Consider the following 25,740-nt stretch of genomic DNA (forward strand, 5'->3'; position numbering starts at 1 on the left):
TGCATTTTCCTTATGGAAATATTTGTCTTAAGCTATGTTACTGTGCTTTGCATTTACCCTAGACTCTGTCTTCAAGTCGGTTCTGAGCTCTTCAAGTCAGTTCCGCCTAAGGGCTCAGAACCTACTTGACAAACTAGTTCGTTATACTCATACATTGTTCTCCTAATCTATGTTAATGAAACTATATATTTGTATGGAAATCTGCTTTTCTTCAGGATTCATGTCAATCATTTTATATGCCCGGGATGACTCACTTGGTGCCAATGTTATCTCAATTCATGTTGTGGGTGAGGGGCCTGGCACCATTCTCTGAGTTTTGAGACATTTCCTTTCTCTAATTAGCAGACTGCTAGTAGCTATATAACATCCAGCTGAAGACTAGCAGGGGGGCACTCTTTCTGCTCCCTTCTGACGTCCATGTCAAAAGCTTTCTCTATCTCTTTTATACTTTAATAAAACTTTATGACACAAAAGCTCTGAGCGATCAGGCCTCGTCACTGACCCCGGATTGAATTCTTTTCCTCCAGAGGCCAAGAATCCCGGCGTCTTTTGTGGTTCAGCAACAACCTTTCACTTCCAGAAAAAGAATTCAGAATAACGACAGTGAAGATGATTCAGGAGCTCGGAAAAAGAATGCAGAAGATGCAAGAAATGTTTACCAAAGACCTGGAAGAACTAAAGAAGAAACAACAGAGATGAACAATACCCTAGAAAGAATCAATAGCAGAATAACAAGGGCAGAGGAATGGATAAGTGACCTGGAAGATAGAATGGTGAAAATCATTAAAGCAAAACAGAATATGGAAAAAAGAATAAAAAGAAATGGGAACACTATAAGAGACCTCTGGGACAACATTAAATGCACCAACATTTCACACTATAGGGGTCCTAGAAGGCAATGATACCCCACTCCAGTACCCTTGCCTGGAAAATCCCATGGACGGAGGAGCCTGGTAGGCTGCAGTCCATGAGGTCGCTAAGAGTCAGACACGACTGAGCGACTTCACTTTCACTTTTCACTTTCATGCTTTGGAGAAGGAAATGGCAACACACTCCAGTGTTCTTGCCTGGAGAATCCCAGGGACGGGGGAGCCTGATGGGCTGCCGTCTATGGGGTCGCACAGAGTTGGACACGACTGAAGCAACTTAGCAGCAGCAGCAGCAGCAGCAGAAGACAAAGAAAGAGAAAGGACCCGAGAAAATATCTGAAGAGATAATAGCTGAAAAGGTCCCTAACGTGGGAAAGAAAACAGTCAACCAGGTCCAGGAAGTGCAGAGAGTCCCAGGCAGGATGAACCCAAGGAGGAACACAAGTGTACACAGTAATCAAACTGACGAAAATTAAAGAGAGGTAAAACATTAGGAAGAGTTCCCAGAGCTCACACAAGGTTGGAGGACAAACCTTGTGTCAACTGAAAAGCAAAACAGAACCCGGCACAACCTAAAAGCCAGGCGTTAATGTTTTATCTGGGGACCCTGCTGAGGACTAATGGGGCTTACCTGGCAGCTCAAAGGGTAAAGAATCCGCCTGCAATGCAGGAGACCCAGGTTCAATCCCTGGGTCAGGAAGATTCCCCTGGAAAAGGGAATGGCAACCCATTCCAGTATTCTTGCCTGGAGAATTCCATGGACAGAGGAGCCTGGTAGGCTATGGGATACCAAAGAGTTGGGCACAACTGAGTGACTAACACCTCCACTTTAGCTATCTAGGGCCAGTATCCTGTTTTCCTCCACCCTGAATTCCCCTCAGGGAAATCATCAAACCCATGGAACCCAGAAGTTCAATGAACTTCAAGCACAAGAAATTGAAGAAAACTATACCAAAGCAGAAAGTGAAGAGGAACTAAAAAGCCTCTTGATGAAAGTGAAAGAGGAGAGTTAAAAGTTGACTTAAAGCTCAATGTTCAGAAAACTAAGATCATGGCATCTGGTCCCATCACTTCATGGGAAACAGTGGAAACAGTGTCAGACTTTATTCTGGGGGGCTCCAAAATCACTGCAGATGGTGACTGCAGCCATGAAATTAAAAGACGCTTACTCCTTGGAAGGAAAGTTATGACCAACCTAGATAGCATATTCAAAAGCAGAGACATTACTTTGCCAACAAAGGTCCGTCTAGTCAAGGCTATGGTTTTTCCAGTGGTCATGTATGGATGTGAGAGTTGGACTGTGAAGAAAGCTGAGCACTGAAGAATTGATGCATTTGAACTGTGGTGCTGGAGAAGACTCTTGAGAGTCTCTTGGACTGCAAGGAGATCCAACCAGTCCATTCTAAAGGAGATTGGTTCTGGGTGTTCTTTGGAAGGAATGATACTAAAGCTGAAACTCCAGTACTTTGGCCACCTCATGCGAAGAGTTGACTCATTGGAAAAGACTCTGATGCTGGGAGGCATTGGGGGCAGGAGGAGAAGGGGACAACAGAAGATGAGATGGCTGGATGGCATCACAGACTCGATGGACGTGAGTTTGAGTGAACTCCGGGAGTTGGTGATGGACAGGGAGGCCTGGCGTACTGCGATTCATGGGGTAGCAAAGAATCAGACACGACTGAGCGACTGAACTGAACTGATACCAAAGCACATTGTGTGATGAACTGCTTAAAACCACTGGTAAGGAGAAAACACTAGAAGCAGAGATTATATGATGCACAGAGGATTGAAGATAGGGATGCCAGCAGATTTCTTGTCAGAAACAGTGAAGCCAATGCAGTGAAGCAATGTTTGAAATACCAAAGCACAAAAGCAAGACAAACAACTTGGAGTTACATGCCCAGTGAAAACATCTCTGAAAAGTGAAGGGGAAATATAGTTTTCAGACATGCAAAAGCAGAAAGAATTCCTTTCTAAAATTAAAAAAGAAAAGAAAAGACAGAGGAAGAAAAGAAGAATCAAAGAGCTCTGCTTAATAAAGTAACAAAGGAGATAAAATGGAATCACAAAAGATTAATCTCTTCACGGAAGAGAAGACAAAGAGAGGAAAGGAAAAAAGAACAGATGGACAGAGAACAGGGAAGGCAGGATGAAAGCCTTAAACCCATGCCACCTGCAATTCACACTGAATGGTCCAAATACGAGGTCACTACTTTAGCTGCTGGAGACACAGACACTGGGCAGGCGGCTGCTGTCCAGCAGCTCCAGAAGGCTACCCTGCCCTTCACTGCTGCCCTCACTCGTACACGCTGCTCCCGCCTGGGGGCAATTGGCGCTCCCAGGAATTGGAAGGCACCTCCTACCTCTCAGCTCCTCCTGGGCCATGTGGACTGGGTTGTCCCTTGAGGGATGTCCCCTCTGGGGAGCCCTTCCTGGTGCCACGTGGCGACAACCTCCTCTGTTCGGAACTTCGCCGGCTGCCCCGGGCTTCCAGGTGGGGGGTGGGGGGTGGGGGTCCCCTTCCCTCCAGGTGAACGTCCCTGTCCCTGCTCCCCACCTCTTGACCCAAAGCCCAGCCACACGGGCAGCCTGCTGTGGGGCCCCCTGAAGGCAAGGCACAGTCCTCGCCTGGCGCGACGCAGTCCCTCTGCCCGACCTCCGTGGCCCGCGTGTCTGACCCGTTCTTTCCACTCCCTGCTGCGGGTTCCGGGGCGCCCAGGGCCCCTAGTGGGCTCAGAGTTAGGGGCGGGGCACCCTCCCTTAGCAGCTCCTCCCAAGGCCCGGCTCCCGCGTATGGCCACCGGGAGGCGCGCTGGTCCTCGGAATATTCCCGACGCAGCAGGAGCGGCGGCCGGATCGCTGGCCCTGCGAGGGCGGAGAGGGAGAAGCCAGCTGCGGCCGGGCACCGGGACCTTGGACCTCCGACACTGTGGCGCGCTGGATTCCCTGGGCGCGCGCTGCTGCCATGCGTAGGGCTCCCAGGCTCTGGGAGCAGAAGGGTCTTGCTCAAGACCACCTGGTAGGACAAAGTGGACCCTGGGCCGGCAGGGCTTGGATGTGGGCGCTGGGTAAGGGCTGGCAGGGTGGGCGGGGTGTTCCCCCGGGTGGTCTCAGGCAGTCAGGTGGAGAGCTCGGCCTGCCCATCACTGCTGCACCCACGAGCTCCTGCGCCCTGCTTCTCAGGTCTCCCTCAGGAGGGCCTTCCTTGTCTGGGGCTGCAGAGGAGGGGTCTGGGGAGGGCCATGTCCCCTCCAGCAAGGCGGGGTGACGTTGGCACTTCAGGCCTTGTGCATGCTGCCGAAACTGGTTCTGGGTGACAAGCCCTGGGACTTGGGGGCCTGTGTGTGCGGATGACTGCCACCCCACACCCCCTCCACTCTGGAATAGCACCCACACGACCACACTGGTTTTCAGTCATTTATTCCAACGCAGGGCTTTGAATAGAAAAACAAACAGAAACCAAACAGATGAAGATGAAATCAGGAGGGAGCGGAAGGCCTCCTGTCCCCTCCCCCACCCCGCTGCTCTGGGAGGGAGGCGCCTCCTCTTGTGCCAGGGCCGCTCCAAGCCTTCAGCTCTTCCTGCCCCTGGGCCGCCCGCCTGGCCCCAGACCTTCTGCAGAGCCCCCAGCCCCGGGTGTCTGAGCCTCCATCCTGGCCAGGGAGAGGAGGGGGTGGGGCCCTGGTTCTGGGGGTCACAGGCCAGGGGCCCAGAGGAGGGCGAGGAGGCCGCAGGCCAGCGCCAGGCCAAGGTGGGCACTGGTGCGGGCGGGCGCGGCGCTCTGCCAGCTCTGCAGAGCCTCGTTGCACAGGTCGCTGTTGCAGCACAGGGTGGTCTCCTGGCCCTTGCTGACTTGGCCCTGCTGGCTGTTCGTGGGCGTGCACCACACCGAGCAGTTCTTCTCCACCAGGTTCCCAGACAGAGGCTCCACTGGGGATGGGTGGGCGAGGTCAGACCAGGTGGCACCCCATCCCCCAGGGCCTCCCAAGTCCCAGCTTCCATCGTCACCAGGACCAGACCGTCACTGAGATCTCTTCCACCAGCCTCCCCAGGGATGATCCTCAAGCCCCGGGGTGCCCCACAGGGCCTCCTTCCCTCCCCCAGATGGCTCACCCCTGATCACAGTCTTGCAGAAGCTGGAGCTTGCTGAGCAGACCTGCGGTTTCCTGCAGTTGCTGGAGCTGCTGCACACGTGGCAGCGGAGTGCCTGGGCTGGGGAGAGAGCCAGGGCTTCAGCAGGCCCCAGGGAGCCCTCCCAGAGAGGCTGGGGAGACCCCTGCTAGACAGAGCTCTCTGCTGCCCCTGCCCTGGGCCAATCACTCTGAGGTCCCTGGGCCCCACCGGAGCTCACATCTTGCACACAGCCCCGGGAGGCAGGAGGTAACGTCCCCATCGGCTGGGGCCCTGGCGCCTGCCCCTCCCCGGAGGAGCTGTCCAGCACTGGGCGTCTCTAGAGGACTGGCGAGGCGGCCAATATGGCTGCACTGAAGACCCTTCCCCAGGGGCATCGGAGGCTCTGGGGTGCGCTAACAGCAGCTCACAGGACCTGGCTGCTGCCCCCTCCCCGGGGACTGTCTCGCAGTGGGCAGTGAGCAGTGGGCAGCCCACGGTGAGGACCTGAGGCTGAGTCGGCACCCTGGGGACTGTCAGTTTGGCCATGCTGAGCCTGCAAAGGGATGGGCGGCCCTGGGAGGGCCCTGGGGCCTGGGAGGGCATTGGGGCTGGCCTCTGGCCTCTGTCTTTCTCGGGGAGAAGCATATCAAGACAACCCCCAGCATTGCTCCCTCTCCGCGTGTCTGATTCTCTAGGTTGACTCTAAGATTCTCTGATTCTGAAATATTGTAAGTCTGTGATCCCACGAAGTTAAGGTGCGGGATTTACTTTGTTCTAGCCCCTGCAAGCCCAGGGTTCTCCGTGCCTAGAGGGAAGCCACTCCAGGCTTCCAGGGTCTGGCTCCCCACTCCCCCAGCCCCCACCCAGCCCTTCACCTGGCCCAGCGGCCGCAGCCAAGGCGACGAGGAACAGCAAGGCTGTCTTCATCTTGGGGCGCCTCTGGGAGCACTGGCGGCCCCCCCTCTCTGGAGGCCTTATAGTTGGGACAGGTGCTGGTGGGAGGGGCGGGGACCTGCCCCACCCTGCCTGGCCCACACCCTCCAGCCCAGCACATCCCTGCCTGCCAGCTGCAGGGCTCTCTGCCCCTCTCCACCTTCCGCCGCCTCCCCCTCTGCAGGCTGTAGACAGAGGTGTCAGCTGGGTCTGCAGCTCACTCTGCTCTCACCCTCTGCCCAGCTCTGGTCGCTGTCTCCGACCCCCACCCTCAGATAGGGTCACAGAATCCCAGGTCTGTGCAGGTGCCCTGGAGGTGCCCAGTGCCATGTTTGGGCTGGGGTGGGAGGAGGCCCTAGATTCTTGGGCTCCAGGGGCTCAGGGTTGCTAGGTCAACCACCACGTCTCCTGAGAAAAAGACTCCAGCGTCGACTTAAAAAACAGTCACAACCTAATAGTTGAGAGCCTGGTAGGCTATAGTCTATGGGGTTGCAAAGAGTTGGACACGACTAAGCAACTAACACACACACACACACATACACATTTTATTCGGTGGGAATGTTTAGGACTTCAGGCCTGGAGGGCAGCATCTCAAGTGTGAGAGAACTGCTCCAAGGAGCGGGGCAGAGAGGAGTCAGCTTATACAGGAGTTTGTAACACAAGGCGTGTAGTCTGAACATTGGAAGTATTTCTTGTGAGTTAAAGAAAACCGGTTATCTCGAGTTAAGCATTTTCGGGTTTTCCTCTGTATGGGAAGATGCAGCCGTCTGGGCTCGCTGAGGTCATTCCTTTCGTATGCATCTCAGCGACCTGGGGATCTTCAGTGCTATCACAGTGTCTTCAGTGCTCACTGCGGAGGAGCGGCTGCAGCCCGGTGGCTGCCGGATGGCAGGTATCCTTCTCCTTCCAGGTTGCCCTGGATGGCTGGAATCACTCTTGACTGTGATGTCCTTGTTTCTCAACCTGGAAGCAAAGTGTTCACTAAGTTGTCTGGACCTGGGTGGAAGGGGGATGGAGAAGCCCTCGGGGCAGGGCTGTGGATGCTGGATGTGCTTGCAGAGAGGTGGGCACCACAGTTGGGGGGGGGGCATGTGATCCAGTGGGACCTGGAGTGGCAGAGGAGGGGCAAGGGCCAGGCTGCTGGGGAGGGGGCGGTGTGGAGGGAAGACTCAGGCCCTCATTGTGACGGGTGCTCTCTGTGTCTGCTTTGGTCCTGAGAGGCAATGTGCTCTTCCCGGCCAGGCCCAGGGGCCCATCTGGTGCGGGGTTTGCCTGGGGGTGCCGGGCAGATCCCCACCACCATCCCACTCTTGCAGTGTTCACGGGAGGGACTCGGGCCTCTCACGAGAGGTTCCCGCCCCCCTGCTCCTCTCCTCGCAGGTTTCTCTGTCCACTTGCTGGCCTTGAAAGTGCAAGTGAAGTCGCTCCATCATGTCTGACTCTTTTGCAACCCCATGGACTGTAGCCCGCCAGGCTCCTCTGTCCATGAGATTTCCCAGGCAAGAATACTGGAAAGTGAAAGTTCCTCAGACCATGTTGGACTCCTTGCGACCCCATGGACTATAGCCTGCCAGGCTCCTCTGTCCATGGGCTTGTGCAGGCAAAAGTACTGGAATGGGTTGCCGTGCCCTCCTCCAGGGATCTTCCCAAACCAGGGATCGAATTCAGGTCTCCCACATTGCAGGCAGACTCTTTCCCGTCTGAGCCACCAGGGAATCCCTTGCTGGCCTTGGGACCCCACCACTTCTTTGTTGTTCCTGGAGAGCCTGCTGGGTGGTGTGGGTGAGACACACAGAGGCAGGCCGTGAGGACCGTGGGTGGGGCTGGAGCACTGACGACGGTCAGCCCTGGGCCCACGCCAGCGACGAACCTGCCGATGGACCTGCCGATGGACATGCCCCTGAAGGTCTGGGGGCAGGGCCTGCCCAAGGCTCCCTGGGGCACTGGCTCAGGCCTCTCCTCCCTGAATCCCCCTGCGAGCAGACGGCTGAGCTGGCCTCTGCTCCTCCCTGCCGTGGTAGGGCTGAGTTAGACTGCAGCGGAGTGCGCAGAGCTGGGGGCCCAAGCAGGCACTGCCCGCCTGCACGAGGCCTGCAGGGCCCGCCCAAAGGTGAAGGGGGTGTTCCAGTGCCTTTCGGGACCCCGGGGCACAGGAGGGGGGCACCAGAGCCCATGAGGCAGCCCCACTCAGCCTGCTGAGCCCGAGAAGGCTTCCTGTCCTGAGGGCTGATCCCAGGGCTTGTTTAGGGGTCTGGACTGAGAAGGGGGGCAACGTGGGGCTCTCATGCCCTGATCCAGAGAGAGAAAGTCACCCCGTGCTCTGGGGCCTCCCCACAGGCAGGAGGCAGGAGCGGGAGGGAGGGGGCCCAGGAGGCCTGGGAAGTGGGCGCAGTGACAGGGCAGGGACTGGCAGGGCTGGGGAATGCAGGAGGGGCCGGGTGACTCATGTGGGCCTGGGGGCACGGACACTGCTGGAAAAACAGGTTTAGGGGATTGGATTTCCTGTCAGCCCCGTGCTGCCGCACAGTTGCGGCTGGGAGTGGAAGTCTGTGCATGAGGCTGCTGGGCAGTGGGCTCCCCGCACGTGGGGCTGGGGTCCCTGTACCCTGTGCCCACCTCCGGGGCGGTGTCTGTGTGCCCTGGCGGCAGGGCTGCTCACTGGAGCAGAGATGGCGTTGGACCCTGCTCTGTGGGGAAGAGGTCTTTGCCCTGGACAGGGCTCTCGCCTCTCCTGGGGGCTTCCTAGCAGAAACATCAAGGCCAGATACCCTTTACTTGTGGGAGAAAGTGGGTGATCCCGATGACAAGAGCTCTCAGAGGACTGGGAGTTACCAGGACAGTGCAGTCAGGGAGGGCTTCCTGTAGGCAGTGACCTGGCCACTACAGTCTTGGAGGCAGGATTCAGGGGAGAGAGGAGCCCTGAAATTGGTCTTTCATCCTCTTTCACTGGTAAAGAAATGAGGGGCCAGAGAGGACGGGTCTGGCACCAGGTCACCTGGGAGTGGGCAGAACTTGGCACTTCTCTCTACCATCAGTAGCCCTTCCTTCCCTTCCTCCTGCTGCTTTCCAGGCCCCAGCCCTCCCGTCAGCCTGGGTCCCTGGTCTGATGGTACCAGCAGGCATGATAGCCAGGAGAGGCCTTGAAGGGGAACCACCCGCCCTGCCCCCCTGCTCTGCTTGTTCCCTGGACTCAGCGGGCCAGGAAGCCAAGACAAGCCCTGCCCCTGCCTGCTCCCTGCCTCCCTGCCCTCCTCCCCAGTCTCAGCCTGGGCACGGGACAGGACTGGGCCCAGACCTCCTGGCGATCAGGACCACAGAGCAGGAGGGTAGCCCAGAGAGGGAAGGGCCCGGCCCAGCGGGGCACAGTGGCCAACCCAGGCCTCCTGGGCTGAGGGTGGGCACCAGGGTGGGCGAGTCAGGCCCAGTCTGGACCCCCTGAAACCCGGTGCCGGGACAGGCTTCTTCAGCTGCAGGCCACTACAGGGGCAGCATCGCCCAGCTGTACCCCTAGACTTCCCTCCACCTCAAGGTGCCCAGTTCACCCTCTCCTTCATTACTTCAACAGAGCTTTAGGACTTGGCACAGGCCAGGCACAGAGGGTGAAGTAGAGACCAAAACAGGAGAGACAGGCCTCTGGGGCCCCCGACTCGCTGGGGAGGTGTGGGGGTGTACCTGCGATGCTCTGTGTGTGCCACACGTGGGTGTGATGCTGCAGAGGCCAGGGGCCTGGGGAGCTCCCCCGGGGTGGAGTGGGGCAAGGACACGCCGGCAAGGGAGCCAGGGCCTGGCTCAGAGGCCGTGCGCGGCCTGGGGATCGGGCTCCGTTTCTGTCTTCCTTCCTCTGCAGATGGAGAGCCATGACTTCCCTGTGAGTCAGGCCTCCGATGACACGGCATCTCTGGCCTGCTCTGTTCCTGTAAGTCCCACACCTGCCCACACTTTCGGGCCCCTCAGTGACGCACAGAGGCGTGGGAGCAGAGCGGGCCTGGCCCCCTGGCCGGGGCTCTTCCCCCACCCAGGCACCCCTGCTCCTCCCTCCTAGTCAAGGAGGATCACCTTGTCATCCAAGGCCACGGGCCAGCTACTTCCCAGGGCCTGAGGTGGGCCCCCACACCCCGTCCTAGCCCGATCCCGGGGCCACCAGCTGCCCTTCTCCAGGGGCACTCCCCCGACTCTGAGTGAGGCTCCCAGATGCCCTTACTCTCCTCGGGCCAGGCTGGGGGATGGGGCTCCAGGCTGGCTCTGCCCCACTGTGCTGGCCTCACCTACCTGCAGGGCCCTTCTTTCCTGCTCTGCTAGATGGGAAATCCAAGGAGCAGCCATATGGGAAGCCCTTCCCTGCCTTGGGGCGCAGCCTGTTGCCAGGAATGGCCAGACAGGAGCCTTAGCTTTCTGAGGGCCAAGAGAGACAAACTCTCCTGGGAGAGCCCCTGCAGGACCCCTGCCCACTCCAGCACCTAGGACCAGCCCTGGGCACCTCTCGTGGAGCCCTGCGTGGGCCCTGACTGTCAGCTCCTCTGGCTGCGTCCCTCTCAGCTCCTCTGGCTGCGTCCCTGAGAGGACACTGGAGCTGGGGGATCTGGGTGATGAGGGCAAAGCCCTCAGGTGTGAGCCATGTCCTTCTTGAAGGCCTGGGTAGAGGTTCTAGGTTAGTGAACATGGGGCCCTTGTCCCCTTCCTCCCTCACTCCACTGCCATCACTTGCTCCCAACACCTACCACCCGCCCATCCACCCATCACGCATTCATCCATCCATCTATCCATGGATCCACCCACCCATCCATTACCCATCCATCCATCCTCCCCACCATCTATTCACTCATCTGCCTCTCCATCCGTGTAGCCGCCTATCCTTTTATCCAGGCATTCTTCCATCTTCCGTCCATCTATCCATCTGTCTGTCAATCCATCCGTCCATGTTTCCATCTCCCCGTCTAACTATGCATTCATCTTTCTTCCACCCATCCATTAATCTGTCTGTCTGTCCATCCATCTACTCATCCAGGACTTCCCTGGTGACGTAGATGGTAAAGAATGTGCCTGCAGTGCCAAAGACTGGGGTTCGTGGGTTTGGAAGGTCCCCTGGGAAAGGGAATGGCCACCCGCTCCAGTATTCTTGCCTGGAGAATTCCATGAACAGAGGCGACTGGTGGCCTACAGTCCATGGGGTTGCAAAGAGTTGGACACGACTGAGTGACTAACACACACACTCTCTCATCCACCACTCCATGTACCCATTTACTCATCCATGCGTCCATCTATCCATCTGTCCATCCATCCACCCAGCCACTCATACCACTCACGTGTGCTCTAGCGATAGTTACAATGATGTCTCTCTATGTCCTCAGTCCTCTTCCCTTCCTCATTTATGTACATGTCTAGTCATTCTCAAAGGCCATGGAGTGAGACCTGATGGGGCTCTAAGAGCCTTGGGTCTGTGGGTAGTTGGTGGGCAGCTCTGGGATTTGCAACACATGAAATGCAGATACTCCCTTTTTACTTAAGATTGCTGCAGTCCATGGGGTCGCCAAGTCGGACACAACTGAGCAACTGAACAGAACTGATACATGAAACGGGAGGAGGAGGCTTTGGGAGGACATCGTTGACTATAACCCTTAAGACTGTAATAAATATCTAATGAAAATAATGGGCCCTGCTGGTCTGTCCATCTTTGGCACTCGTACCTCTTATCCAGAGCATTGTATAAATTCCTTTCCATGACAACCCTCCACCCTCGTCTCTCTGTCCCTTGCCCCTTGGGAACAAGAAATGGCCCCTTATTTGGAGATGCGATTCTTTAAACCCCAGTGAAACACAGCCAGGACGACCTAGAATTTTCTTACAGGTTCTGTGGAAACAGCTGATGAAACTGTGGAATGGGGACTACTGTTTTCCCAAGCTGTGTTGCAGTGAGAGGGCTTCCGCCTGTCATTGAGACCCAGATTTCACATGTGGACAGCCTCTCTTCAGACCCTGCATTTTAACGACAAGGTTCCTGGGTCCGGGATGATGGGGGACAGCAGCGTGGCCCCTGCGGCAGCTGCGCGGCCTGGAAACTAATGGCACGCTGTCCTCACGTGACCCGGAGCGGAGGAGACCTGGTGTCTGCTGCTGAGCGAGAAATCTGGACCCGCCCAACCCAGCCGCTCTCTGCTTTGCTTGGGGCCTTGGGGGCCCGGTGCTGACACCAGCCTAGTCCAGGGGTGTGCGTGTTGTTGCAGCCTGCTCTGGGTGTGGGGACAGGCCCTTGGGCAGGGAGGTGGGTCCCCACCTGGGCCTGTCAGGAGTTCAGTCACAAGAGCTTAGCAGATCAAGGGGTTTGTGTCATCTTAACTTGGTGATGTTACGTAAGAGGGGAGCAGGGGCAGCCCCCTGGGGAGTGGGGGAGAACGTGACTTGTGGGGGGCCCTGGAGCCCCAGGGCTGTGCCCAAGCCAGAGGAGGCAGCTCTGAAAGTAAACCCCAGGGCACAAGCAGGGCGCAGGGCTCAGGGCTCCAGGACCCCCGCTGGCCAGCGGTCTCTCTGAGCTGGTGCCTGCCCTCCCGCCGTAGCCCTCCCTTAGGGACATTAGGAATAATAGGCCGCAGCCCCACCCCCACGCCACCCAAAATGCCGCTCCCTAAGCCAGCAGCAGGAGCAGGGGTTCGAGGGTGAGAACCGGCTCCCCACCCCGCTGCCCAGAGCCTGCCCTGCAGGGGCGTCTGCTGCCCGCCCTTCGGCCTCCTGCCGGGGGTCAGCCCTGCCTCCCTCCAGGTCTTTGCATCTGCCACCCTGCTGCCTTCCCGCAGTCAGGATCGCCACCACAGCCTCGCCTCTGAGCCTTCCAGCCCCAGTGGGAAACCGCGGGCCCAGCTCGGCCTGTCGGTCTGTGGGCCGTGGCTCCCGTGTGTGTTAGTGTGGGGTCCTGCCATGCGGGAGCTCTCTGGGGGTCTGTGGACATGAGACAGGGTGGGGGGCGGGGGCGGGCAGCTGTCGACAGGGTTGGGGAGCACTCAGAGGGGACTCAGGCTTTGATGCACCACTTCGCCCCCAGGAGCAGGCGTAGGCTGGGATGGGCGGTTGGGGGCCGTCCAGAAAGCTCTGAGATCTGAGGACAAGTAAACAACTTCATCCGGAAACAGTCTCCTCGCCCCACCCCCTCTGCCTAACACAGAGGAGGCGGACACGAGTGGTGGCATGGCGTCCAACGTGGTTTTCCGCTGGGACTTGTAGGGGTGGGGCCTGCCCCAGAGGGAAGGTTGGTCTGACAGGAGAATCAAGGAAGGAAATTTCCACTTTCCTTAAGAAGAGAAACCCCAAGCTTCTCAGGCTGGGGGGAGTGGCCCAGCCCTGAGCTCCAACTTTGCTGCAGGGATGGCCACCCTGCAGGGCCACCTCCTCCTGGGTCTCCAGCCTGGCCTGTGCAGGCAGCTTGCGCCAGAGGCTGGGACGGGCCCCAAGGGAACCCTGACCACCTTGGTTCAAGGCAGGGCGCCCACAGCCTGTCTTGTCCTCCACATGGCCCAAGATGCAGTGGCAGGAGGAAGCCCCATGAGAGGGCAGGCCCCCTACACCCCGCCACTGGCCTGAACCTCTGCTGTCCCGCACATCCTGGGACCGCTGTGACAGAATGGCCACCACCGCCCTGTGACAGGCACAGCGGCCCTGCAGTGGCTGGGCACACAGGCCCTGGGGCCAGAGAAGGGCCTTCCTCCTTTTGGGGCAGGAAGGGGGTTCCCAGAGGCCCTGGGCAGAGGGGCTGGGGAGCAGACCATCGGGAGAACTGGAGACCTTGGGGCCTGGAAGGAGCCCCAGAGCTCTGGGCGCCTGATGGTCCCCAATCAGGGAGGTAGGGTGGGCAGGGGAGAGGGGCGTAGAGCTGACCACCTGCGCTGGGGGAGGCTGAGGCTCAGACAGGCACCCCACGGGCTGCCATGCCAGCCCCCCAACTCGGGGTTTGTTGAGAGTGTGTTTCTGCCACCCCGCTCTTTGAGGAGCAGAAGTGCTTCTTCCCCACCTGAGCATGTGCGCTGAAGTTCCCCCACACTTACAGCGTGTCCACCACCAGCCTTCAAGGCACGGGGTTCTCCAAGACCAAGGACGGGAACTGCCCCCCGCCCCAGACTCAACATCTCAGACTGAGCTGAGAGCAGCCTTGCAGCTTTATTCCTTCTCTCTTGACATCCTGGGGGAAAGCCCCTGGGGAGATAGGTCCATCCCCGCAGTGGTCAGCCAACCTGGCAGGGGCTGGCAGGGGTGCTGATGACGTTCCAGAAACCCCATCCCACCCCTGGACTTCAGCACCCCAAGCCCCAGCGTGAGAGCCCGAGGAGGCAGGCCCACTGGCCCTGAGGATGTCCCCTGGGTCTGTGAGGCGTGGGTGCTCCAGGTGAGCAACGAACAGGTGGGCAGGTGAGCGAGTGTCTGCATGGGGCAGGAGTGGCCGGAGGGGCGCGTGCAAAGCCCTGCTCTCAAGTCTGCCTTCGCCTGCACAGGAACGACCAGAGCGGGGGTCGCCATGGAGCACAGGGGGCCCTGAGAGGCAGGGCCTGAGGGAGAGGGGGTCCCCAGGGGGAGCCCCTCAAGTGGGCTGGAGGGGCCTGGGGAGAATCCAGGCGCCCTTCCCACTGCTGGATGGTCAGGGGACCCCCGGAACCCAGGAGAAGGCTGAGTTGAGGGTGTGTCCAAGCTGATGGTTCCCTGTGGTGGGGAGAACTGCTCTTGGGAGGGGGCTGGTGGGGCCTGGGGGAGGCAGGGAGGAGAGACAGGGAGACAAGTGCTGTAGACAGACCCCACACAGGCTGCGAGGGCTCGGGTGAGACTGGGCTCAGCAGGCTGCCGGGAGCAGAGCCCACAGCAGGCTGGCCACGGTGGTGACCCACAGGGTGCCTGGGCCCCCCGGCAGGCCTGTGGCTGCGCTGTTAACGCACTGGCTGTCCCGGCAGCAGGAGACAGAGAGGGCCAGGCCGTCCGAGGTCACGGTGCTGTTGGGGCAGGTCGGGGCGCAGGACTTCATGACCAGGACGCCACTGGGGCTGGCTGTGGAGAGAGGGGCAAGGGCCCGTGGGTGCCTGCTCCGCCACCCAGCCGGCCGTCGAGGGGGGCCTGCCGCGGGGGCCCCAGGCTCTGCAGGCACAGCTGGCTCCGGGCTCCAGGCTCTCCAGTGTGAGTGTGCGTGTCTCCCGCTCACACCGCTCCTCCATGACGCCCAGGGCCAGGGACTGACAGTGGCTCCCACGCCCTGCCTGTCTTCCGAGCCCCTCTGACAGACCTGGGGGAGCTTCTCTGCTCTGGGTTTCAGGCTCCAGAGGGAAGGCCAGGCCCTGTGTTCACTGGTCTGTTTGTGGGTCTGGCAAGCCCTAGAAAAGGTGGTTGGGGGCTAGAGGACACGGGGCAGCCTGCACATTTGCCTTCAGAGCTTCACATCCCTCATGCAGGGAGACAGGGTGAGCTGGGGCCCCGGGGAGTGAGCAAGGCATTTTGGCAAGATGCCTTCCTCCATGGACACTGGCTCAGTTTCTGCACCTGCCCTCGGGGGGATGCTGAGCGGGGCTCCTGAGATGATGGTGCTGGCAGCTCAGAGCCCAGTGGTGCTAGGTCAGCGTGAGTCACTTCTCTTAATGCAGAACACGCTGGAAACTGTGAGCCCACCCGAAAGGGACTCCCGTTCACAGTCGGCCCAGAGGCTGGAGATTTCCTCGTCTGGAGAGTGTGGATAATCAGAGAACCAACTGTGCAATTGTTCAGGGCTAGATGGGTTCATCCGTGAGGAGCGCTGAGAGCAAGCTGAGTGAGCGTCGGCTTTCGGCCGGCGTGGCTGGGTGCCGTGTTTAGGGTGCTGTCATCAGAGCCACCGGTGCCAGGAAGCCTCTCACTCTCTAAGGCCAAGGCCTTGGCCAAGGAGGACAGAAACGCCTGCTCCCGGAGGGTCAAAGTTGTGCCCTGACCAGGAGGGTCATAGACCAGTGTGACCCTCTGAGGGGCCTCGAGCAAAGACCAGCTTGCCCAGGTGGGCAGCTGTCCCTCCGCAGGAAGCCCCTGGATGCGGGGGGCGCTCAGGGCTGCACACTGGATTTCTTTATCTCTTACCCCAGCAGTGGATTCAGTTAGCGCAACGATTAATTGCAGCTCTGCTGAGTTATTTGGGTAAGGAGCTGTGTATCTGTGGGCAGAACATAACAGGGGCGGTCTTGGTGAAACCAGTAGGAACTTGGGGGTCTCCTGGATACAAGCCCATTGGTGTCCTTGCTTCTTGTTTGGCCCTCCTCAAACTCCAAAGAGCAAACTCGAGCAGCTAATGATGAGGACGACAGAGCCAGGGTGGCTGGCTCCTCTGGAAGGGCCACGGATGACACTCTGATGCTTGTCCCCAGCCAGTGGGGGATGATGACTACATGCTGACCACAAGCACTGGACTCCAGATGGCTTGAAACCAGACGTCAAAATTCCAGAAAATCCTGCAGTTAAAACTTCTCCACCAACCCACGACCACGCACCTTCCACCCTCGTCCCTAATGTTGCCTTTAAAATCGGCCTTCAGGAAGTTTGGGGCTTTTGAGCACGAGCTGTCCATTCTCCTTGCTAGATCCTGTAATAAATGCTAACTTCCCTTCATCACCACCTGGTGTGAGCAGACTGGCTTTGCTGCGTGTCGGTTGAGCGGACCTGAGTTCTGTTTGGTAACTGGCTAACCCATTTCTGAGTTACAACCGAGAAGACACCTCCCAGTGTGGCCACGTCCTCCCCTGAAGGCTCTGAGCTCTAGCTTCCTGGCTTGAGGAATGGTATATTAGGCCGGGGCTGTCAGCAGACTGACTGAGAAGATGACTAATACTCTGGCCTGGTGCCCAGTGGGGGCTGGCTCTTTGCAGCGAGGACTTCTGCGGGGCCACGATCTCAGGCCCCTCCTCAGCAGATCCACAGCAGTGGAGGCCCAGAAACCACCCCAACTCCCAGGGTTGCCCAGCTACCGTCCTCATGGTCAGATGAGAAGACTGAGGCTCGGGGAGGACTCACAACCTCCTGGAGGCACTCTGGGTGATACAGGGAGCACAGAGCAGTGACCATCCCACCACCGCCCAGGCCTGACCCGGCCAGAGGGTCCTTGTCCCTCCACTTGCTGCTCCAGGCTCCCCTGCACCATCCCCCTCGGGTGGGGTCTCACTGCTCCGTCCCTACTTGTCAGTCTGGGGAACCCCTGACTCAGATTGGGCTAAGTCTGACTGCTGGCCCTGGAAGGGATACTCAGGGAGTGTGGCCTGGCCAGACAGGGGGATGGACACACAGATGGATGGTGAGGGGCAGGTGGGAAGTGGGGTGAAGGCAGAGACAGCAGACGCGGGGCGTCTAAGAGAAGCCCCCGACCCCGGGATGGAACTGTGCACCTTCAGGGTGTCTAGTCCTGTCCAGGGTGAAAGAGCTGAGGTTCTTGGGGCAAAGGGAGCACCAGGGGGCATCCTGGGCCTGCTGGGAAGAAGCAGCGTCCACCCCCCCCTTATTCCTTCTCACTTCAAGGCTCGCTATGTCCTGGCCACCTCTCCCTAGTAAGCCCCTTGAAGCCAGCAATCTTGTGGTCCCTGCCTCAGACCAGGGCCAGAGGCAGGGGCACCTAGTGGGTAGTCAGGGCCACCTGCCAGGTGATTTGGAGGGGGAGTAGCTCGCAGCTGTGGCCCTGGCAGCCGGGGCTCTGCCGGGAGCAGGGCTCGTCCCCTAGTCCCGAGACAGGGACATGTTCATGCCTCTGGGTGAGGTCTTTCTCTGCCTGACAGAAGGGGAGGCTCCAAGAGGCATCAGAGGGGTGACCTGCTCCTGCACGGTGTCTCTGGGCTGAACAGGGCTGATGGCCAGCTGGGTTGGGGGAGATAGACCCCAGCATGGGTCCCAGCCCTGCTGTGCACTCATTGGGGCTCTGGGACAGACCCTATGACCCTGTCATGCGTCCTGGCTGCAAGGGCCTCTGTGTCATTGGGACTGACAAGGGGCGGTGGCCCAGAGGGTGACCCCTGTGAGGCTGCCTGGCTGCCCTGCTTCATGTGGGGAGCCTGGGGGACTCTGCGGGGCCTCTGCAGACATGACCTCAGTGGCAGCAGCTATCTGCAAGGAGGAAATGGCAGCCCACTCCAATATTCCTGCCGGGAGAATCCCATGGACAGACGAGCCTGGCTGGCTGCAGTCCATGGGGTCACAGAGTTGGATATGACTGAGCGACTAAGCACACACTTGCAAGGGGAGAGGGTGCCTCCTTCCCTCCCCAGAATTGGACCCAGATGCCCAGCCCGCATCTCTGGGCCCTCACACAGTGCCCACGTCTGCCCCTGCCCCTCACATCTCTTCTCTCTGAGGGGCCCCCTTCATTTCAGATCTTTACCCAATCTCTGCCACCCATCCAGGCCAGGCATTCCCACTGAGCAGACTCCTGCCATGTGACCTCCTGGGGCCCCACCTGCACCCTGACCCTGCCTGTCATTGGCACCACCCGGCCCGTGGCAGCTCAGACCCGAGGAGGAATCCCGGGACGTAGGAGGAAGGCGTGGGCCTGCCCTGGGGAAGGCAGGGTCCCGGTGTGGCTGGGCAGGCAGGCCGGGGGCCCAAGCACAGTGCAGGGTGCCCAGGTCAGGTGTCACGGGTCCTGCAGCCCACGGTGCAAGGCAGGCAGCCCATGAAAGGCACACTGGCTGAGCTGCCGACCAAGGCCAGGCTGTGCAGATGTCCCCTCCAGCCCCCTGTCCCTGCCTTGGTGAATCCATGGGCTGCCTGCTCCCTCCCTCCCTCCCAAATACTTTACATTGCTGTTGTTGTTGTTCTTAGTCATTCAGTCGTGTCTGACTCTTGGTGACCCCATGGACCTTAGCCCGCCAGGCTCCTCTGTCCATGGGATTCTCCAGGCAAGAATACTGGATTGGGTTGCCATTTCCTTCTGCAGGGGATCTTCCCAAACCAGGGATCAAACTGATCTCCCGCCATGCAGGGTCTCACTCAAACCGGGAAGCCGGCACTGGGATCTCAGGGTGACAATGTTGTTGGGCTGCTGAAGGAGTTTCTCTTAACCAGCCCTTGCATGGACACGTGAAGCCTACAAAGTAGGATGGGTCGTCCCTTCCCCTACAGCCCTGGGTGGGCCCCACTGCTGGGTTCCTGCAGGAGGACATGGTGTCTCCGGGGTCCGGGCTGGGCCGAGAGGCCCACGTGCAGGAGGTGGGGCCGGTGTGGGTACTCACCGGCCCGAGTAATCACACAGTACTTGTCGGGCGGGGCACACTCCACCAGAGGCTCGCACTGCAGGGCCCGGGCTGGGAGGGAAGGAAGCATAGGCCCGTGGTCAGTCTGGGCTGGGGGCTCGGGCAGCCACTGAGGGGGGCGACTCCCTGGGAGCCTGGGGCTGGGCTGGCGCCTCCTCTCCCTCCTCCTGCTCTGGGGGTGTTCCCAGTAAGTCTGGGCCAGGCCTCGGGCAGCCATGGCAGGCAGGGACCCTGGGGGCCTGGGCTGGGCACCTCCTTCTCCTGCTCCTGCTCTGGAGGCGTTCCTGGTCCCCTGAGATGAGCTGCGGGTTCGGGCTCTGCTTCAGGACAGTTGTGCCCCCCAGGCCCCCTGCAAGTGCCAGTCTGGCAGCAGGAGTGTGGGTGGAGATGGTGGGCAGGGCCTGCAGGCGGCCCCCAGGACAGAAGCGATCGGAGTGCTCCTTCTCGGCCCCTGTTCCTCTCGGCCACAGTGTCCTCGCCTGGCCCAGGACTGCTGCCTGGACCAGAGGACCGAGGCTCTGAGATTCTGCACACAGCAGTGCTACGGGTTGCTGACTAACAGGCGGGTGGACGGGGCGTCTGCAGCGAAAAGTCCAGTCCCAGCCAGCCCCCGAGTGCTGAGCACCTGGCTTCAAGTCCCACAGACACGGAGATGGGGACAAGGCTCCCAGCCTGGAGACCCCACAGGCCATGCAAGTGTGGCCGACGAAGGGACAGCGTGTAACCCAGAGTGTGCTGGAGTGGGGCATGCACTGGACACGCTGTGGGTACCTGGCCGAGAAGGACTGTGGTCTTCATAGAGGGAGGGGCCGTCTGGGAAGGCTTTCTGGACTGGGTGGCCCCGGAGCTGGGCCCGGACAGATGAACAGATTTTTATTTGTCATCCGGGGAAAGAGCTCTGGGGCAGAAGGTGCAGCATGGCAGAGGCCAGGCTGACGGGGACCAGGCTGGGAGGGCCCAGGAGCTGTGACAGGACAAGTAGGTAGGTGGGACCTCCAGAAGCCCCTTACTGCGGTGTGGGGGCTGTGCTGCAGGAGAGGGCACCTCTCTGCCAGGGTTTTGGGCAGGGGGACCTGTGGGGGTCCCTGGGGGTTTTCTGGGAGGGGTGCCCTATGGGGGTGTCCTTGCACACACGGATCGACTGATGTCAAAACTCTCCCCTCTACATGGAGAGTTGGGGTGCTGGCGTCTGCGCCGTGGGCAAGCAGGAAGGCCAAGCTCAGACCTTCAGAGCCCCAGGCTCGAGGCCATCCTTCTCAGGTTAGTGTTCTGGAACTCCCCAAGAAGAGGCCTCTCTGCCTGAGGGTGAGCCCCAGCCATTCCTAGTCCCCCGTGTGCAACCAAGTCCTGGGTGCTGGTGGGCAGGGGACACTCTGAGGTGCCTCGGTTTCCCCCACAGGGTCCAGGCAGTCCCCATATGCTTGAGCTGTGCTGAGCCTTAATGGGTTAATGCTCCCAGGAAACCCAAGACCAGAGGTCACCCTCCCCTCCTTGATTCCCACCGCTGAACTGGGCCTCCGAGCACCGGCTCTCCATTCCCACTTCCACCTCTGCACCAGGCTCTCTTTTGAGAAGTGAACTTGCACACTGCCTGGGCCACTGAACCAGCCTCACATCCTTGCACAAATGTCCATCTGTCTTTCCAGGCCCCCCAACCTGGGGCTGATCCCCAAGGAGCCCCTGAACCAGCCTCACATCCTTGCACAAATGTCCATCTGTCTTTCCAGGCCCCCCAACCTGGGGCTGATCCCCAAGGAGCCCCCTTCCAACTGCAGCACCCCCTTGCCGCCACCCTCCACACCCGCTCACCCCCTGGCCTTCCCCAGACAGCTCCACCTCCACACCCGCCCCCCAGCCAAGCTGGGGGTGGGGGGAAGTGATGGGGCTAATTACCCCTGGGTGATAATTATTCAGTTAATAATCACACGCTGTATCACCCCTCCCCAGGCCCCATTTCCGGTGACCTCAAAAGCTGCAGGCACTGATGTTCAGTGTCATAAAGCCAGGTCATCAGGTAGGGGCAGAGCTGGGGCTGAAGAGGGGTGACCAGTTTCTTTTCCTGGTTTAGCACTGAAGTCCCACCTCCCAGAAATCCCAGGGAAACAGAACACTTGGTCCCCCTGGCTGGAACCCGGGTCCCCCCGCCTGGCCCAGAGCTCTGCAGCCTCAGACCACTCGCTGCAGTCTTTTGCATCCACAGGAGGCAGATGTTCCAGAAACCATGCCCCAAAGGGTGCCAAGGTCTCCGTGTCTGGCTGGTCAGGGAGCAGCCTCAATGGCCTCTCCCCCCACTCTCTAAAGCCTCGCACCAGGCTGACGCCACAGACCCTCAGACTGGAGCCAGCCCTGCCCAGTGCCGCCCACCCAGGTCAGCGTCCCTTACCCAGGTCAGTGCACAGCGTGGCCAGAAGCAGAAGCACCAGGAGTGGCCTCATTGTGGGGTATCCGCCAGCTGGGACTGGGGAAGAGCCAGCAGCGGGCGCCTTTATATGGCTGGCTTCCCGGCCAGAGCAGACCTAGTAATTTAGCTGGAGATGAGCTTGGGCCAGCCAGGCCAGCCTGACTCACGCCACCTGGGCTTCCCTTTGCCCTGCCCCCACAGTCCCCAGGGGCTCTCAGAAGGTCCCCTGTGCCTCTGTTCCCCTCTTTCTGTTCGGAACCATCCATCTCCCTGTCTCTGCCATCATCACAAGGCCCAGGTTGAGCTAGGAAGAAAGCAGGAGGCGCAGGCATGGTGTCTGTGGTGACGACCCGCTCTGGGAGTCTTAGGGACAGGGTCCTTTCTGGGGTCTGGGGGACACAGTCCCCCAGAGCTCTTCCAAGTAGGCATAGCTATCTCTCCCATGCTTCTCCCCTGAGCCAGGGCAAGCAGGGAGGCCCCAGACTCATTTTAATGGAGAAACTGAGGCATCACAGGCTTCAAGCTGGCTTTGGACCACCTGGAGCTCTACTAAATGCTGCTGTGATTAGGAGACCCGGGTGGAACCTGAGCCCGCATTCCTAGCAAGATCCTTGAGGAGCTAGTGCCGCTGCTCTGGTGGCCAACTAACCAGAGGCAAGCAGAGCCAGGGGGCACCTGACACCCTGTGGGGAGCCGTGACACTGCCCATCAGGCTTCCAGGCCAGGCTTGCGGGAAAGTGGGTGACCAGGGTGCCCTGGGGGGTGCAGCCTGCTCACAGTGGGCAGCCCACGTTTGGTATCTTGTGGAGGGCGCTCACATCTCCTGATGTCTCACTCCACCCGCTCCGGGGGCCACCAGCCTCTCTCTCCTGGCAGCTATGGTCCCCTCCCCAGTGACCACAGCCACCCTTCTGGATGCAGCTCTGACTGGGTCTGTCTGCCCGGAGTCAGCAACGTCTGCTTTGAGTAACTCTGCCCCTGCGTCAGCCCCCAGGGTGGACCCCCACTCACCTCCTGGCCCTCCCTCACCCAGACCTGGCCAGTGCCCATGACCCTCTCCCCAGCTTCCCCTCCCCGGGAGAAGTGTGTTGTCTAGAGCGCCCTCAGACCCCGCTGCCCTGCCTGTGCCCTCAAGGTGCCCACCTGGAACCTGTGGCCTTTCCCAGTCTCCATCCCCCTGCAGAGAATGGGCTGAGCTGCTGAGCACAGGGCAGCTGTCGGTGGGGGTGGGAGGTGGAGATGTCTGGGCTGGGGGCCACACGCACGCATGTTGGGCCCCTGCAGGGCAGGATGGGTCAGGTCTCCAGCTGGAGCCAAGCTCTCTCTGCGCAGCCAAGGAATCTGGAACCTAAATTCACACTAGACTGTCGTTTCTTTTCTTTCTTTGCACACGTAACCCATGGGATCTTAGTTCCCTGACCAAGGATAGAACCTGTGCCCACTGTGTTGGAAGTGCAGGGTTTTAACCACTGGACCACCAGGGAAGTCCCTGTCCAGTTTGTTTTGATGGTACATTTGTCAATGATATTTTAGCTTTTCTAACGCTTCTTTTGGAGAAGGCAATGGCACCCTACTCCAGTACTCTTGCCTGGAAAGTCCCATGGATGGAGGAGCCTGGTAGGCTGCAGTCCATGGGGTCGCTAAGAGTCGGACACGACTGAGCAACTTCACTTTCACTTTTCACTTTCATGCATTGGAGAAGGAAATGGCAACACACTCCAGTGTTCTTGCCTGGAGAATCCCAGGGACGGCGGGGCCTGGTGGGCTGCCGTCTATGGGGTCGCACAGAGTTGGACACGACTGACACGACTTAGCAGCAGCAGCAACGCTTCTTTTAAAACATTCACATTTTTGGCTCTATGGTGTGTGGGTTCCCATTTGTCCCAGGCCCCAAAAGATGAGGGTGGGTAAGGAACCAGAGCTCTCCTCACTTCCCCTAAGACTGTGGGAGACACTGGCTGAGCAATGCTGGCGTCCACTCCAGCCACTCCTCCCACTCCATTTTCCCTCCTAGCTTGGTGACCTCCTGTGGCCACGAGCCATGGCGATGACCAGACCTTGCGCTGCAGCCCATGGCTTCCCTGACCTGAAGTCCAGTCTTGCCTGGAGCTGTCCTGATAGACAGACTGGACTCTGAGGCCTGGATGCCTTTCCAGATTCTGCCTGAGCACTCAGCCCAAGCCTGAGCAAGTTCTTTGATCTTCTTAGAGGACCATGTGGTTGGGAAGTGCAAGATGGGGCCCAGACTGGAGAGTTCTATTTGGAGCAGTGGGCCAGCCAAAGACCCAGCTGAGGGTCCAGAAGGTGGAGGCCAGACGCGGCCTTGGGTCTGTCCACGCAGCAGAGAAGCTGTGGGAGGCAGACAGCATCTGGAGCTCCAGCCCCACTGCTGCAGGTGGCTAACAGCTACTTGTTCAGGTGTTGCTGACTACTGCTCAGTGCCAGGCTTGGGTCCGGGGGTGCAGGACGAGGGGCTGGGGGTGGGGAACTGGGAGAGCCACATTCAGAGATCAGTCATTCGGGGCACACACAGGGCAGCCGTGTGCATAGCCTGGAACAGATTCCAGGGTGGGCTGCATTTTGAAGTAGGGTGGGGAGGGGGTGCTTTGAGGAGGAGGAGCCAGGGCAGAGCAATAGGCAAGGGAGGTGGACTCCCAAAACCCTCCGACAGGCAAGGTCAGAAGGGTCTCAGCCAGCGGGCACAGCGCTCCTCAAACTGAGGTTGATATTCCTGGGGACCTGTGAGAGCTCCTTTCCCCTAGTAGGTCGGCATGGAAAAGCACAGACTCTCTTCTGCAGCAAAGCCTCTGCAGTCCTGTGGGGTGGGGGTCTGAGAGGGTCAGCTACCTGTAGAGACCTCTTCCAGGGAGGGGGTCCTCTCCTCCCCACAAAGAGAGCAGGAGGGCAGAGGCTGCCTGGCCCGGGTATGGGCAGAGAAGTGTATCCAAGCACCTGTTCACCCAGGGGCTGGGGTAGGGGGACAGTCCACCCAGAAGGCATCTAAAACTCACTCTTTTGCAAGCTGGGTGCTCTCCCATTAAGGCTTAGACTCTCAGCACAGGCCAGTTAACATAAGGCCTCCTCAGGCTGGCACTGCCCTCCTCTCCCCAGAGCGGCTGAGAGGAGGCATGGAGCATCCTGCCCCGCACGCCTGCAGGGCAGGTGAGGAGACTAAGGCGACAGTGAGGCCCGAGGCTGGACACTGCCCAGAGGAGCTTGATCCCACCTCTGGGAAAAGACCTTGGCCCAGTGACAAAACCCAGGACCTCCCCATAAACAGGAGGCTGAGGCCTGCTCCTGCCCCTTCCCCGCTTCCTACCCAACCTCCCACCCTGTGCTGGGCACGGGGCAGTGAGGTCCCAGGTGGGATTCGGAACCCCCACAGTTCAGAGGTTGGGAAGAAGGTGTTCCTATGTCTATTCCAGCAAGGAGTCTCCTGAGCCCTGACCCTGGTCCCACTCTGAATCCTGACCCTGGTCACACTCTGAGCCCTGACCCTGGTCCCACACTCTGAGCCCTGACCCTGGTCACACACTGAGCCTTAGTCCTGGCCACAAAGAATGGAAACTCTTCTCATCTTAGGGCTCATGAGCAGAGTGCTGGGAAAGGAGAGGAAGGCTGGCTTGCTCAGGGGCACCAGGTGCCTCACAAAGGGCTTAAGCAGTCAGTGGAGAGCTCAGGCTGGTGGGACCTGGAGTGTCCTGAGCAGAAAGCCATGTGTCCTGAGTGACTCTGGCACCCACCCTGAGCAGTCTCGCCTCCTCCCTCCCTTCCTTCTCACAGAGCCTGGCCCCTGCTCCCAGCACTGCAGCCTTCTGTTTTCCCGCAGCAAGGACAATTTCAGCTTCTCCATACCGATCCCTAAGGACCCCTGTCTTGGGGCGGGGTTCTCTGAGTGTTCACGTGGACAGGACTGTCCCAGCTGCCTCCTTCCAAGTAGAGACAGAGCGAGCTGCAGAACGAGATCATTCCCTCTGGGTCCCCCCGTTCTGGGTGGGCAGGTGCTCCAGTTCCAGCTGGTCTGGGCAGCAAGGAGCCAGGGTGCCAGGACGCCTGGGCCCCTGAGCGTGGGCAGCTGGTATTTTCCAGGAGCGGGAGGGTGATAAACTGGATAAACAGGGGTGTCCCAGCAGCCAGCATCCTGTGCGGCACACCCAGGACAGCCTGGCACTCCCTCCCTGCAGGTTGGGGCTGAGTCACGGAATGG

The 25,740-nt window shown here is 59.5% G+C and overlaps 2 protein-coding genes across 2 annotated transcripts; both read right to left on the reverse strand.

Annotated features, from left to right (window-relative positions):
* Positions 1-4,272: 4,272 nt before the first annotated feature.
* Positions 4,273-5,982, reverse strand: LY6D (lymphocyte antigen 6 family member D). The gene is made up of 3 exons (XM_006043438.4): positions 5,858-5,982; positions 4,983-5,081; positions 4,273-4,799 (listed from the first exon to the last, which is right to left on the reverse strand). Exons 1-3 carry the CDS (start codon positions 5,907-5,909, stop codon positions 4,564-4,566), a joined length of 387 nt encoding a protein of 128 aa, XP_006043500.1. The 5' UTR covers positions 5,910-5,982; the 3' UTR covers positions 4,273-4,563.
* A 5,816-nt stretch (positions 5,983-11,798) lies between these two features.
* LOC123329531 (lymphocyte antigen 6E-like) lies at positions 11,799-21,637 on the reverse strand. Its single transcript, XM_044928914.2, has 3 exons — positions 21,516-21,637; positions 19,112-19,183; positions 11,799-14,933 (listed from the first exon to the last, which is right to left on the reverse strand). The coding sequence occupies exons 1-3, from the start codon at positions 21,565-21,567 to the stop codon at positions 14,722-14,724; spliced, it is 336 nt and encodes a 111-aa protein (XP_044784849.2). The 5' UTR covers positions 21,568-21,637; the 3' UTR covers positions 11,799-14,721.
* Positions 21,638-25,740: the final 4,103 nt, after the last annotated feature.

The sequence above is a fragment of the Bubalus bubalis genome, chromosome 15 (assembly GCF_019923935.1).
Source record: "Bubalus bubalis isolate 160015118507 breed Murrah chromosome 15, NDDB_SH_1, whole genome shotgun sequence".
NCBI classification, from domain to species: Eukaryota; Metazoa; Chordata; class Mammalia; order Artiodactyla; family Bovidae; genus Bubalus; species Bubalus bubalis.